This window comes from Mobula hypostoma, chromosome 4 (genome assembly GCF_963921235.1).
Source record: "Mobula hypostoma chromosome 4, sMobHyp1.1, whole genome shotgun sequence".
NCBI classification, from domain to species: Eukaryota; Metazoa; Chordata; class Chondrichthyes; order Myliobatiformes; family Myliobatidae; genus Mobula; species Mobula hypostoma.
This window is the reverse complement of record NC_086100.1, coordinates 23,181,164-23,196,972: the sequence shown is the minus strand read 5'-3', so window position 1 is coordinate 23,196,972 and position 15,809 is coordinate 23,181,164. Positions and strand designations below refer to the sequence as shown.

At 41.2% G+C, this 15,809-nt stretch overlaps 1 protein-coding gene across 2 annotated transcripts in view; it reads right to left on the bottom strand.

The window, feature by feature from the left end:
* Positions 1-1,902: 1,902 nt before the first annotated feature.
* si:ch73-206p6.1 (phospholipid scramblase 1) overlaps positions 1,903-15,809 on the bottom strand; it is a 76,475-nt gene continuing 62,568 nt past the window's right edge. For both annotated transcript variants that reach the window (XM_063045395.1, XM_063045396.1), the window contains exons 7-9: positions 12,797-12,958; positions 2,604-2,671; positions 1,903-2,497 (exon numbers count right to left, since the gene is read on the bottom strand). In XM_063045395.1, coding sequence (XP_062901465.1) covers positions 2,642-2,671; positions 12,797-12,958 — 192 coding nt within the window. In that variant the 3' untranslated portion in view covers positions 1,903-2,497; positions 2,604-2,641. The remainder of the gene's footprint in view (positions 2,498-2,603; positions 2,672-12,796; positions 12,959-15,809) is intronic.

The following is a 15,809-nucleotide window of genomic DNA, read 5'->3' as shown; positions in this document are numbered from 1 at the left end:
GTTGGGGGGGGGGGGAACTGGTAATCACGACCAGAATATAGGTGATAAGTGGCTAATACACTCAATTTCATTTCTAAAAGGGTTTATCTAATGAATTTAATAATAAACACACAGCGCATATTTTCCTCACATGAATATAGTGATGTCAATTATCGGGGGAGGACAGGGGAGCTTGAAGTAAGTGTTGAACGAACTTCCAGTAGAAGTGGTAGAGGCAGGTTCAATATTATCATTTAAAGAATAATTGGATAGGTATATGGACAGGAAAGGAATGGAGGCTTATGGGCTGAGTGCAGGTCGGTGGGACTAGGTGAGAGTAAGTGTTCGGCACAGACTAGAAGGGCCGAGATGGCCTGTTTCCGTGCTGTAATTGTTATATGGTTATATAAGTCACTTATAAGTCAATAGCATCATAACATTTTAAGTAATGTTTGGATATTAAACACACAGCACATATTTTCCCCGTATGAACATATAAAATCATTGCAACACACCAATATCGCTGAATCAGTGGGAGCCCTGGGCTTGTTTCCCTGCAACAAGATAGTCCCATCGAGGGGTGATGGGAGACAGCGACACTCGAAGAGGGTTCCTTGTGTCCAGTCTATTCCGCAATTTAGTTTTCGTTGCATTCATTGCAGAGATATGTTGGAAATGGAAAGAACGTTTTCAGTGCTTTCATGGCTATCTCAGGATATTTAGCCTTGACTTTGATCCAGAATGCCGGCAGAGATGTTATGTTAAACATACTTTTCAACCCGCCGTCATTTGCAAGCTCGAGGAGTTGATCTCCTTCCCGCGCTGACATGGATGACGTGCGGGTAATGACCTCGCATGCGTTCAAGCTCAACAGTGGCCATGACAGGGAGTGAAGAAAGGTGCAGCCGACTCATATTGCCAAATTATATTGTTTCCTCGCAGCCCAGTAGCACATGCTTTGCGGCCCGGTAGTTGGGACCGCTGCACTAGGCAATGCTCCCTTCTTACTGCTGCCATCGGGAAGGAGGTACAGTAGCTTTAGGTCCCACAGCACCAGGTTCAGGAATAGTTATTATCCCTTAACCATCAGCCTCCTGACCCAGTGTGGATAAGTTCATTCACCTCAACACTGAACTGATTCAACAACCTATGGACTTGCTTTCAAGGAAGCTACAACTTATGTTCTCAGTCTTATTTATTATTATTATTATTTTTTTTGTTGTATTTGCACAGTTTCTCTTCTTTTGTAGATTGGTTGCTTGTCAAACTTTGTGTGCATTTTTTCTTTAGTTCTACTGTTCTACTATGAATGCCTGCAAGAAAATGAATCTCAATATTGTATATGGTAACATTTACATACTTTAATAATAAACTTACTATGGACTTTGAAATTTAATTTTAACTGTGAAATTGGTCACTATATCTCAAAAAGGCTCAACTACTACTGCAGCATCCAACTCTCCCCTTTTGCATCTCACTCCTTGGAAATACTGAATGCTTGAAATGTACAGTGAAACTAGTGTGGCATATATCGTTCTGTCATTTCTAACTCACAATGTGGTGTGGTAAAGTTGATGATCAACAAATCTACTTTTGAAGTTCCTCTTCAGGCTGTCCAGCTTCTGCAACTTTACAACGGCCACGATGCTTGCCGTGTGTGAACGGACCTCTCCACAATTCCCCTGGAAGTATTGTGCTACTTCAGCTGCTTTACTTCCATTTAATGTTTAAATTAAAGCTTCAGGGTTTGCTTAGCTAGAAAACAAAGTGAATATTAAGATATTTTAAAGGTATACATTAAGCACATCATGCTTCTAAAAATACAAGGAGCCAGCCTTTACTCAAGTCTAGCAATCAATGACCCAGACACTGAGTTCTGAATTTCTATGGTCATAATAAAAACACAGAAATAGATTTGATAGTCTGATATTTATTAAGTTACTAAATCTCCTAGGCAAGGTAAGAAAATAGTTTAGAACAGGCATTATCATACAATTCATAATCATTGAGGCAAGTTACTTAGACAAAAAGCTGGCGATAAGCAAATTTACTCCACATTTTACATACTTTTCATGGCTTTATTATATTTGAAAATATACAATATTCTGAAATTCCACAAATAGAAATACATAAAGTATTGTGCAAAAGTCTTAGGCACGCTAGGTGTATATATGTGCCTAAGACTTGTGCATAGTTCTGAATATTGTATTTTTGTGTATACTTTCTTGGAATAGCTCAAGAGAGAAAATAGTGCAATTTATCATAGTTTTGTTAGCATATCAAAGTTGATCCTTGAGAAGAACTAAAAGGCAAGTTTTCTATTTCTCCACACTCCTGCTTAAAGGCACTTGGGAATATTGTGTGCTGCAGACCGCTCCCTGAAATTCTACCTAATTTTACAGAATCCATCAGACAAGTTGGATACATTTCAACTGACTTGTTCAGTTTCATATCAGTGATTCACATTACTCATACGATGTGGGAGAATTGGTATTATCTTTGCAATCTGTTTCAATCCCTGTAATTAAAATAATGAGAAAAAACATTAGTAGTCGTCTGTGGAACTGCCAAGAACTTAAGTTCTACAAAGCAAAACAAAGATGGAAATGAGCTCAAATACTTACAGCAAAGATTGTTTCATGGTTTGAAAAATCTTTGTTCATTAATTGCTTCTCTCAAAGTACAAAAAATCCTGTGGGGGAAAAAATAATTCCAATTAAATTTAACTGACCAAAATCTTTTTTTTTTGAAAAAGCATACCTCCGCAAGAGTCCAGGTTAATCAGCATTACAGTGTACTTAATTTGATGAGACGAATAAATTATTTAAATCCTCACAGTCCTTCAGACTAAAGAGAATTGTGTGAAAACTCTAAATATAATTCACTACAATATTTAATCTACACTGTTTAGATTTCATGGTTCTCGTTATCATGCTTTCAATGTTCTTTCAGGCATTTGATATATGGTTGTAATTAGCCTTATAAACTTCAGTGGAGGTACAAGACACTGTAAAAGCAGGACTCTGAGCACAACACAATCTGCATAGAACATAAAACAGCACAGCCTTGTGGAGGCTCTTCAGCCCACATTGCTGTGCTGACTTTTTAATTCAGTCTAAGAGCAAGCTAATCCTTCCCTCCCACATAGGCACATGGATGAAAGAAAAATGGAAGGCTATCTAAGAACTTTTTAAATGTTTCTGATGCTTTTGCCTCAATCACCACTCCCAGCAGAGGATTCTATGCACCCTCTACTCACTGTGTAAAAAAACTTACCTCCAACATCCCCCAAACTTCCTTCCAAACATCTTAAAGTTATGCCCCCCCTCATATCAACCAGGTACTGGCTGTCCACTTGATCTATGCCTCTTAGCATCTTGTATACCTCTATTAAATCACTTCTTGTTCTCCTTCTCTCCAAAGAGAAAAGCCCAAGCCCACTCAACATAACCGTCACCATACATGCTCTCCCCAATCCAGGCAGCATCCTCAGCAACCTTTCTAAAGCTTCCACATGCCTCCTATAATGAGACGACCAGAACAGAACACAATACTCCATGTATGGTCTGACCAGAGTTTTACAGAACTCAGTTCCTTGACTAATAAAGGCTTATACATCATTCGCTTTCTTAAGCGCCTGCAAGTTTTTCCACTTCAAGATAAACTCAGAAGGTCAAGCAGCATCTGTGGGTTTAGAAAATGTCAGTGTTTTATGCTGCCCTGCATCCTGACGCAGGACTTTGACCTGAAATTTCAGCAATTCTTTTCCTTCCACAGATGGGTAACGATATAGATTAGCATTATTTGTCACAAGAACTTCGGAACAGCAAAACAAACAGAGTAATGTGTCATTTAAATCACTGGCCAATGCAATGTGAGGATGTGCCGGGACTGCCCAGAAGTGTCAGCATGTTCCTGGTGCCAGCAGTGCATGCTCACAACTTGTTAACCCCTGCTAACCCACATGTTTTTGGAACGTAGGAGGAAACCAGTGCACTGGGATGAAACCCACATGGTCATGGGGAGAGCGTTCAAACTCCTCACAGAGAGTGGTGGGAATTGAACTCTACTCACTGGCGTTGTAAAGTGCTCCACTAATCGCAAGGCTACCACACCACTACTTGACCCACCGACTTCTTCTAGAAGACGGTCTATAACTGTCCGTTGACTTTTAATCACACATTTATCCCGCTGCTTCGAATTGAATTTATGCAGTATCAGCATTTTTACTGAGGAGCACCTGTTTTCTGAGGAAGAGGTGTAACTGACCAGTTGTGGGTTGTAACTATGTTGCAGTAAGAATTATGAAAAATAAACAAGTAGTGCAAAAAGAGAGCAAAAGGTGAGGTAGTGTTCATGGGTTCGTGGTCTGTTCAGAAATCTGATGGTGGAAGGGAAGAAGCTGTTTAAAAATGTTGAGTGTGTGTCTTCAGGCTCCTGTACCTCCTCCTCGATGAGACAAAGACATGTCCTCGATAGTGAGGGTCTTTAATGATAGATGCTGCCTTCAGGATTTCTTCTTGTAGTTGAACTCAATGGTAGTGAGGCTTGTGCCCATGATGGAGATATGCAGCATTTTCTGATCCTATAAATTGCTGCCTCCATGTTGGGCAAGATGGAGATGATGCTCTCCAGAGTACATCTATAGAACCTTCCTGGAGTATTTGGTGATATAGAAAACTCAAACCCTACTGAAATATAGCCGTTGGCATGCCTTCTTTGTAATTGCATCAATATGTTCGGCCGAGGATAGATCTTCAGAGATATTGACACCCAGGAACTTGAAGCTGCTCACTTTTTCCAATGCTAACCCCTCGATGAAGACTGGAGTATTTTCCCGGCTTCCCCCTTTTCTGAAGTGCACAATCATTTCCTTGGTCTTACTGACATAGAGTGTAATGTTATTATTACACAACTCAACCAGCTGATCTATTTCACTCCTGTTTGACTCGTCGACACCATCTGTGATTGTGCCAACGACACTTGCGTTAGTGACAAATTTATTGATGGAGTTTGAGCTGTGTGCAGCCACACCATTATGAATGTAGGGAGAGTAGAGCAGTGGACTAAGCACACATCCTTGAGGTGCAACTATGCTGATGGCCAGCAAGGAGGAGATGTTATTTCTGCTCCAGTCCAATATGCTGTCCTGATTTCTATACACAACCTTAAGTCCCGAAGTTGAGGTTCACAGTTTGGTCCTCATTCTAATGCTGTACACTTCTTCAAATCTCCATAAGATTGCATAGTTGTGGTTGGCTTATCCACATCATTCATGGTTTGGATTTTTCTTTAAATTGTTGTATCTGGTTCTTTGCTGGATCTGCTATAGTGATTCTTTCTTTACTTATTCCGATGACCGACAAGACCACCACAATCTTGTCATAGTGTCTGGAGGCTTGCATGCCTCAATGACTCAGAGACCGATGTTGGCTGGAGTCGGGGCTTTCTGCTTTGGCTCTTGGTAGGGTCACCCATGCCAAGCAGGCCCAACGGTAGAGGCAGACTAAGAGTGGGCCACCAGTCCTCCAGGTTTGGGGGTTCAGCTCAGGGCTAACAACTCTGACTGTAAAACAAAATTGTTACGAAAACAGCAATGAAGAATCCTTCAACATCTGAGTCCGATGCTATTCCTGAGTCTCCATTTGGAACTTGTATGACTGACAGTAATGAAAACCAAAAGGAAGCTACTGATGTGATGCCAGGGATTGAGGAATTTTCATTGCTGCCCTAAAAGCCAGTGGCATAGTGGGAACTAAGGTATTCCAGTGAAGGGCAGTGACTGGGAGGGATTAAGTGGTAGTGAATCTAGATTTTTAAGAACACTTTCCACCTCTGGAAGAAAGGCACTAACCATCTGCCCTGCCTATGTCACATAATTTTATATCCATCTATCAGGTCACCTCTCAACTTCTGACGTCCTAGAGGAAACAATCTAAGTTTTGGAAAAACTCCTTAAACCAATGTGACGAAAGAGGGTTACAAAAGTACACATAGACTAAGATGTTAACTGTCCTGTGCTAGCACCAGTGGGATCAACAGTTGATCTGCCACCTGTCTTCAGGAGAGAGAGATAAGTAAGACAATGGAGCAGCATTTGGAAATGTTAATGAAGAGACGAGAGAGTTTAACGGAAGGAGACACTGGTCTGAGTATTGTCAAGACTGGCTCCTTTTGAACCCTGAACTGTTCGAAGTTTGATGGACAGGCGATACCCCAGCAGGGGGATAAAAAGGGGCAGGTTCGCTAAGACACACACACACATGACACCACGAGGTAACGAGACCCTGGAAGCGGTGCGTCCCCACAAGTCGGTGGGAGTTTTTGGAGGTCTGGTCGCGGGACCAGCCATAGACGCACAGGGTGGAAAGATATAGTCGGCGGGAACCTGGTGTGTGTCCGCCCTTGCCTGGGTGCCAGGTTCACCGCTGAAGAACGATCGTGTCTGGAACGGAGGGGTCACAGTCGGTGACCTCAGAAGACATTACCAGGGACTCGCCCAAAAGCTAACTGCGAGGAATATCGAAGGTCTGTGTGGAATTCGTTTTGAATATTCATTCGCTTTCGCTCTCTCTCCTTTTCCCCGCCCAACGGCACAACAGTGATTACTGCGAACTGAACTGCACTCAATTGAACTGAACTTTGCGTCACTTGAAACTGGTCATTTACCCCTAGACTGCGATAGAGCTTGATTGATCCTATTATCCTAGTTCTGTGTACATGTGTGTTTATCATTGCTGAACTGTTGAATTTATTATCCTTTTGATTAGAGTACTGTGTTGCTTATTTCTTTAATAAAACTTGCTTAGTTCCAGTAATCCAGACTCCAACTGAGTGGTCCATTTCTGCTGGTTTGGCAACCCGGTTACGGGGTACGTAACACCAAATACAGAGTAGCATGTCTGCTCTTGAAATTGAAATATCTTTATTGTTATTGCATAGTACAATTTGTCATGCACCACCACAGCGAAAATAAGTTTGCAACTCTCATACTGAATGCTATAAAACAACAAATAAATAAATAGTAAATAAAATCAAGTAACCAGCCAGTACAAGCAATGTCCAGCAGTACCAAAGCACAACTCAGATGCATGACAGCCATAAAACCAGTATTAAGGTAGCAATATAACATATTTATGGATGATGCTTGATCGATTGGTTCAGAGCAATTATAGCTCTGGGGAAAAAGCTATTTTTCAGTCTGGAAGTCAAGGCATAGAAAATCTTATAACGTCTGCTAGATGGAAGAAGTTCAAACAGATGATTACTTAAAACAGATTGCAAAGGTACATCTATTTCTGTCACATAATGATGTTGAAAAACTAATTCACATTTTTATATTGAATAGACTAGATTACTGCAATGTAATCTCTGTTTCACAGAGACAGGGCCTGCTCTGAACACATCGCATACGTCGGTAGGACCGAAAGGTTTTTTCAATACACAAGATAGACTAGACTGATGACTTGGAGAAGGCAAAAGGTAGAAGAGTGTGTGTTTTATGATAAACTATTTGTGGTGCTCGAACATAGTAGTCTTGTTGCATTTTTGTTCCACCCAGCCTGGAAGATCTAATGATTAAATGCTGACCATTCTAGTTACTGAGCGTGTTCTTCTCCGTGATCCTGACTGCAGTTTACATAATGCCGAAAAATGACATTAATCAGGCACTCAAGATATTGAATGCTGCCATCAGCAGGCGACAAAAAGCCCACCCGGAGACATTTCAAATCATAGTTAGTCTTCAATCAGGCTTCTTTGACAAAATCTCTGCCCGATTATCATCAGTATACAACCTGCAGCACCAGGTGTCATAATACACACAATCATTGCTATACTACAATTAGGAATACCCACCGTTCCATCCCTAGACCACATTTCAGGATATCGGATCACTTGGTTGTCCTTCTCCTGCCTGCATACAGGCAAAAGCTAAAGAGCAAAGCTCCAGAGGTAAGGACAACAAAGAGGTTATTGTAGCAGGTAGAAGAACAGCAATGGCATTGATCCGAGACAGTGGACTGGGCATGCTCAAGGTTGCATCAGAGGATCTGCATGAATACACCATGGTTGTCACGGACTATAAAAACTGTTGTAGATGAGTGAGTTCCTAGGATCAAGTGTGAGTAAATGGGATTAATATAGATGGCAGCCCAATGGTCATCACAGACATGGTGGGTGGAAGGGCTTGTTTTTATGCTGTATAATTCTATTACACTTTCCATTGGCTTCCAGGGAAACTTAATTCAGTTTAAGTGAGTCAGACAGTCATGCTGATCTATTAGTTTGCTCTCAGATGACTTAAGTTAAAATGATCTCTGGATTCTTGAGTGTTGATCTGGGTGCCATTGGCAACCCATTTATAGTCTGTTCCTAATTGCTCTTGAGAGTATAGATCCCAACTTTTCTCTTGCAGAATCGTAGAACAATAGATCACAGGCCCACTGAGTCCACGCCAATCATGGTACCCACCAAGCGAGTCTCAATTGCCTGTGTTTGGCCTATTTCCTTCCAAGCCCCGCCCCACCCCTCCACATAACATAAGGGCATGAATGAACTGGGGGAAGCATTTCCCAGCAATGATGACTGAAATTAATGAAATATTTACCGGTAAAAGTCCAAAGAATTGCAATTTGGCAACTTTGAATCTGTAATGTATAAAAAAAATTCACTTGACTTATCTAAAATAGGTCATGGAAAATACTTAATCCTTTGAAGTAAGTTTTGGCATCTCCTCTTATGCAGAGATCAACAAGGCTAAGAATAGCAGTAATGATTTTATGCCATCAAGAAATGTCTCAAAATATTTTTCTTCAGGGGATAGAACACAACTCCAACTAGCTGATGTCCACTTCACAATGGCCACAACAAATGGCAGATAATCGAACCATTGATATACCACATGATCTAATTCTAATTCACAGAGCAGCAAGGATACTCTCTGAATGCACCCGTTAAATTATTTGGACTGCTGTCATGTTCAGCATAAATTAGATTCAGATGCTAAAGCTTGTTCTCAGCTGACTACACATCTGCAGAGAAATGTAATGACAAAGGCTTCACTGGATTATCAGTGAGATAAGCCACTTAAATAACAGATGAATATTTGGTTATATCAACAGGTAAGTCATAAGCTTTATAAACAGTTTCTGAGAATATTTGTGGAGCAGAGTCCATGAGCCAAGTGGCCGAATTCTGCTCCCACATCTGATGTTATATGAGCAGTTGTTTTGATGTCTCACACATGCAGCTGTGCTGGGAATTACAAAGCTGCCTTTTAAGAAGTCCGAATAGTTGTGCAATTACTGATGGAAACTGCCGTGGTTACAAAGAATTGTATTGAAGTTGCTGGAAAGCACATTTATTTTGCAGTTTCTTCGAGAGCAGTGTTCCTTCAGGAACTGAGCATACAAATATGCAATGTCCAACAGTGTACCTAGACACTGGGATTTATTTGTGAGTTACCACCTTCAGTAAAGGTTTCCAGCTCCACCTCAATCTGATTGCCCAAGTACGAACCAATAGAGAATAAAACCTATAGAAGTACAGAAGGGTAGGTAACTGAAGAAGATGGCAGCAGCAATAAGGGACTCTATAGTCAGTGGGACAGATAGGCAATTCTGTGGACATGAAAAGGAAACAAGGATGGAATTTTGACTCCCAGGTGCCAGGGTCCACGATGTTTCTGAATGCGTCCCCAAAATCCTGAAAAGGGAGCGTGAGCAGCCAGAAGTCGTGGTGAATATTGGAACCAACAACATAGCTAGAAAAAGGGAGGAGGTCCTGAAAAAAGAATACAAAGAGTTAGGAAGAAAGTGGAGAAGCAGGACCTCAAGGGTAATAATCTCAGAATTACTGCCTGTGCCACACGACAGTGAGGATAGGAATAGAATAATATGGCAGGAAAATGCATGGCTGAAGAATTGGAGCAGGGAGCAGGGAATCAGTTTTCTGGATAATTGGGACCTCTTCTGGGTCAGATGGGACCTGCACAGAAGGGATGGGTTGCACTTGAATCCAAGAGGGGCCAATGTTCTTGCGGGCAGATTTACTAGAGCTGTTGACAGTGGTTTAAACTAATATGGCAGGATGAGGGGAACCAATATGATAGAGCTGAAGATGAGCCAGCATGATTACAAGTAGATGATGGGTGTAAGGAAGGACAAACCAATGATTGGGTCCAAATGTAGACAGAACAAAGAGTTAAACTGTACCACAGAGGCAAAATTCAAAAGGGCAAAGAATGCCAGACTGATGGTGCTGTATTTAAATGTGCATAGCATTTGGAATAAGGTGAATGAACTCGAAGGGCGATTACAGATCAGTTGGTATGACATTGTGGGCATCACTGAGTTGTAGCTGAAAAAAGGCCACAGTTGGAAGCTTAACATCAAAGGATATACTTCGTATCAGAAGGACAGACAGGAAGGCATAGGTGGTGGTTTGGCTCCGTTGTTCAGAGATGGAATTACATCTTTATAAAGAGGTGACATAGGGTCAGAGAATGTTGAATCTGTGTGGGTCAAGTTAAGAAACTGCAAGGGTTAAAAAAACATTATGGGAATCATATATAGGCCTCCAAATAGTAGCCAAGATGTGGGATTGAGATTGTAAAGGAAGCTGGAAAAGGCATGTAATAAGGATAATGCCATTATCGTAATGGGGAAATTCAATATGCAAGGGGATTTCAAAAAAATCAGGTTGGTGTTGGATCACAAGAAAGGGAACTTGTTGAATATCTATGAGATGGCTTTTTAGAGCAGCTTGTGCTTGAGCTTATTTAGAGAAAGGCCATCTTAGATGGGGTGTTGTCTAATAACCCATTTAATTAGGGAGCTTAATGTAAGGGAACGGTTAGGAGGCAGTGATCATGATATGATTGAATTAATTCTGTGATTTGAGAGGGAGAAGCACAAGTTATATTTGTCAGTATTGCTATGGAAGACAGAGAATTACAGAGGCATGACAGAAAGGAGCTTGCCCAGGTGGATTGGAGGAGGACATTGGCAAGGTAGCAAAAGTGAGTGGAAATTGGATGATTAGGAAGCTTTTAAAATCCAACAAAAAACAACTAAAAAGCAGTAAAAAGGGACAAGGTGAAATATGAGAGCAACTAGCCAATAATATAAAGCAGAACACCAAAAGTTTTTTTTCAGTTATTTAAAGAGCAAAAGAGAGGTGATATTGGAACACTGGAAAATAATGCTGGTGAGGTAGTAATGGGGACAAAGAAATCGCAGATGAACTTAAGAGGTACTTTGTATCTGCCTTCACTGTGGAAGACATTAGCAATGTACCAGAGGTCCGTGAGTGTCATTGCTATTACAAAGGAAAAAGAACAAGCCAGATTGTAAGGTCTGAAGGTGGTTAAGTCACCTGTACCAGATGGATTATATCCCAGAGTCCTAAAAGAAGTTGCGAAAGAGATAATGAATGCACTGGTCATGATCTTTCGAGAATCACTTGATTCTGGCATAGTCCCAGAGGAGTGGAAGATTGCAAATGTCACTCCACTCTTTAAGAAGGGAAGAAGGCTAAAGAAAGGAAATTATAGGCCAGTTAGCCTAACCTCAGTAGTTGGGAAAGTGGTGGAGTCTATTATTTAGGATGAGTTTTCAGAGTACCTAGAGACTAATGATAAATTAAGTCAAAATCAGTAAAGTTTCTGTCAAGGGAAATCTTGCCTGACAAACCTGTTAGAGTTTTTCGACGAAGTAACAAGCAAGTGGACAGAGGAGAGGCAAAACTATAAGCAGCCTCATGTGTGGCACCTTATTAAATGCCTTCTGAAGATCCAAGTAAAATTTCAGTCATCAGATTTCCAATTGCTGCTAGTTTACCTAATTACAATACACCTGGTTTTCATCAGAGACTGTGAAATAAGTATGATGGCTTCTCTATCACAGGTTGCCAGTTTGTTGATTATTCTCATTATACCTCATTCTCTCGTCCGCTTAGAACCGTTAGTTCTAAGTTTAGTTCCAAGTTCTGCTCTAGTTTCAAGATAGTCCCTGTAGATCCCATCTCCTGGTCAAGATTCCTCCTGTTTGTTGTTCTACGTTCACGTCTACGCCAGCATCTTCAACTCAGTCGACGTGCCGGTGTCCTGCGCTTGTTTTCTCCTCAGTCGCCCCGTGCAACAGGAATTCATTGTCGCCAATAGCTGTGGAAGCTCAGTCATTAGGTATATTTAAGGCAGCGGTTGATAGATTCTTGATTAGTCAAGGAATTAAGGGATAAGAGAAGAAGGCAGGAGATTGGGGCTGAGAGGGAAAATGGATCAGCCGTGATGAAATGGCAGAGCAGACTTGATGGGCCAAGTTGCCTAATTCTGCTCCTATATCTTGTGGTCTTATATTTGTATAACATATGCATGTGTAGCACTCTCCACTAATGTATTGATATTAGGTGGGGCCTATGTTTCATCATATATACAGTGTCCACAAGACCATAAGGCATAGAAACAGAACTAGGCCATTCCATCGTGGCTGATCCCGGATCCCAGTCAACTCCATACACCTGCCTTCTCGCCAAATCCTTCGATGCCCTGACCGATCAGGATATGATCAACTTCCGCCTTAAATATACCAACAGACTTGGCATCCACCATAGTGTGACAGATCATTCCACAGATTCACTACTTTTTGGCTAAAAAAAACAAAAAAAACTCCTCCTTACCTCTGTTCTAAGGTTGTAAACAGTCCTGTCAGTCTCAGAAAGAAGGTAAGACGGGATGAGCCAATGGCTAGAGAATAGATTTGGTGATTAGAACCAATGATAATTCAAAGACATGCTGTACTGATTTGTTAATACTTACAATTAAGAAGGTGGCAGCTAGCAAAACTGCTTTCACTTTCACATCTAGATCAATGGGGAATTGGATCCCAAAGTTATCTGCGTCTGTGAACATTTCTTTCAGTAATCCAGTCCACTGCTTAGTGATTTTGCCAACTGATTCTGTTTCATCAAGGTTTGTAACCTATTACAAGAGAATAAAAATGAAAGCTAAATCAATTTCAAGATTCAAGTGCTGATTGTTTATTGTCGTTCTTCAGTACACAAGTGTAAAGAGGAATGAAATTTGTTACTTCGGATCTGGTGCGGCAAAAAAAAACAAAACAATAAAAAACAAAATAAATATAAATACACAAAATTAAGTTATATACATACTGTAGTCTGCTTGTCTGTACATAAAGTGATGCTAGGCACAGGAGTGTCTGTACATAAGGTAACTCTGACAGGAAATGATAAAGGAGTGGTGGTGTGTGGTAATGAATGGAGGTGTTGGTCTGCCTGACAGTTTGAGGAAGTAACTGTTTTTGAGTCTAGTGCTGCTGGTGTGGATGCTGAATCGCTTTTCCCCTGATGGGAGTGGGGCAAACAGACCATGAGCAGGGTGGGTGGAATTCTTCAAGATGTCACTGGGCTTTTTCCAGCACCTTTCTGTTTATGTCCTTAATGGTGGAAAGGCTGGTGCTGGTGATGTGCTTGTCCAGTTTTAACCACGCATTGTAGAGCCTTCTTATTTGATATGATATTTACATCTCACAAGAATATCACCGTGTAAATGATTCAAGTCTTTACTTGGAGCAGGAGTGAATCTTTCATCTTTCAAGCCCATTTCACTTTCAATAAATTATGGCTGATGATACAGGTCAAGCCGACTTTCAGGAGAGACATGGGTGTTCAGATGTTTTCCAAGGCTTGAATGTTCTCTGCTACTGAGCATCCTCAACACTTTACTTAGTAGCTTTCCTATTTCAGCAATGAAATTTCCCTTTACTCTTTCACAAAAATGACCCTCTCCTCCCTAGTTCTAACCTCTCCAGGCATGGGAACAAACGCATTTGCCTGATCACACTCTCAATGAACTTTGCGCTCCAATGAGACTAACTTTTATTCTTCTAAACTGGAATAGGAAGTGAAATGGTGAGTTCAGAACATTGTAGCTGACATGAAGGTTGGTGGCATTGTGAATAGTGTAGTACATTACAACGGGGCATTGACAGGATGTGGAACTGGGCTGAGAAGTGGCAGGTGGAGTTCAGCCCAAAAAAGTATGAAGTGATTAACTGGTAGGTCAAATTTGAAGGCAGAATAGAGGAGTAATGGCAGGAATCTTGGCAGTGTGGAGGATTAGAGGGATATCGGGTAGAGGGATCCACGATCATAAATTTTCTCAAAGCAAGATTATAAGGTTGTTAAGAAGGCAAATAATGTGATGGTATTCATTAGTCAGGGTATTGAGTTCAAAAGCCATGAAGTAATGTTGCATCTCCATAAAACCCTGGTTAGACCACATTTGGGATATGGTGTTTATTGCTGGTCACCTCATTATAGCAAGAATATGGAAGCTTTAGAGAGAGTGCAGAATAGATTTACCAGCATGCTTCCCGGACTAGAGAGGGTCTTTTATGAAACTAGTTTGAGTGAGGTAGGGCTTTTCTTTTTGGAGCAAAAGAACATTAGGAAGGAATTTAAAAATGCAAACATGAGGAATTCTGCAGATGTTAGAAATTCAAGCAACACACATCAACGTTGCTGGTGAACGCAGCAGGCCAGGCAGCATCTCTAGGAAGAGGTACAGTCGACGTTTCAGGCCGAGACCCTTCGTCAGGACTAACTAAAGGAAGAGCTAGTAAGAGATTTGAAAGTGGGAGGGGGAGGGGGAGATCCAAAATGATAGGAGAAGACAGGAGGGGGAGGGATAGAGCCAAGAGCTGGACAGGTGATTGGCAAAAGGGATATGGGAGGATCATGGGACAGGAGGCCCAGGGAGGGGGGGGGACAAAAACCCCAGAGGATGGGCAAGGGGTATAGTCAGAGGGACAGAGGGAGAAAAGGGAGAGAGAGAGAGAGAAAGAATGTGTGTATATAAATAAATAATGGATGGGGTACGAGGGGGAGGTGGGGCATTAGCAGGTTAGAGAAGTCAAAGTTCATGCCATCAGGTTGGAGGGTACTCAGATGGAATATAAGGTGTTGTTCCTCCAACCTGAGTGTGGCTTCATCTTTACAGTAGAATTGATTACAGTGTACAAGATAAGAGGCATAGCCAGATACTTATTCCCAGGATGAAAATGGCTAATATGAGGAGGCATAATTTTAAGGTAATTGGAGCAAAGTATAGGGATGATTTCAGAGGTAAGTGTTTTTACTCAGAGAATGCTAGAATATTAGCTGTCTACCCCAAAGAAGGGTCTTCGCTTGTAATTTTGACTGTTTAATTCCCCTCCATAGATGCTGCCTGACCTGCTGAGTTCCTTTGGCATTTTGTGTGCATTGATTTAGATTTCAGCATCTGTGGAATCTCTTGCATTTATCCCAATTTTTGTAAGATACACCAAGTATTTCGAGATGTTGTGGGTGGCAGATGGAAACATTGTCTAACTTTTCCACTATAGGCTTGCAAGGAACTTCTCTACATGAATAAAGATTCTGTCCTCAAATGGAGAAATAATCATGAAAAGGAATTTATATATAATATTCCTTCTGTGGTCAAATTATGACCAGTAATAATGGTTCATATCAACTTTAATGACACAAGTAGATAAAAGGATATGGCCCTGCAGGGAATTATCAGTGACCAGGTAAAGATGAAGTAACAACTCAAATGTAAGCTTCAAGTTAATATCAAATGGTAAGAACTAGTGAATAGATAAATGCCTGGCTGAAGGGAAGATTTTAGATCAAGGGATGTTGGAACTGATTTGGTGTTGATAGAAGTTATCCAGGTTGGATGCAGTGCATTTCCACTGGGTAGACTTGCTAATGTGCTTGGAGAGAATTTGGACAAGCATGGCGGGGAGCAGTAAACAGACAGGCAATAT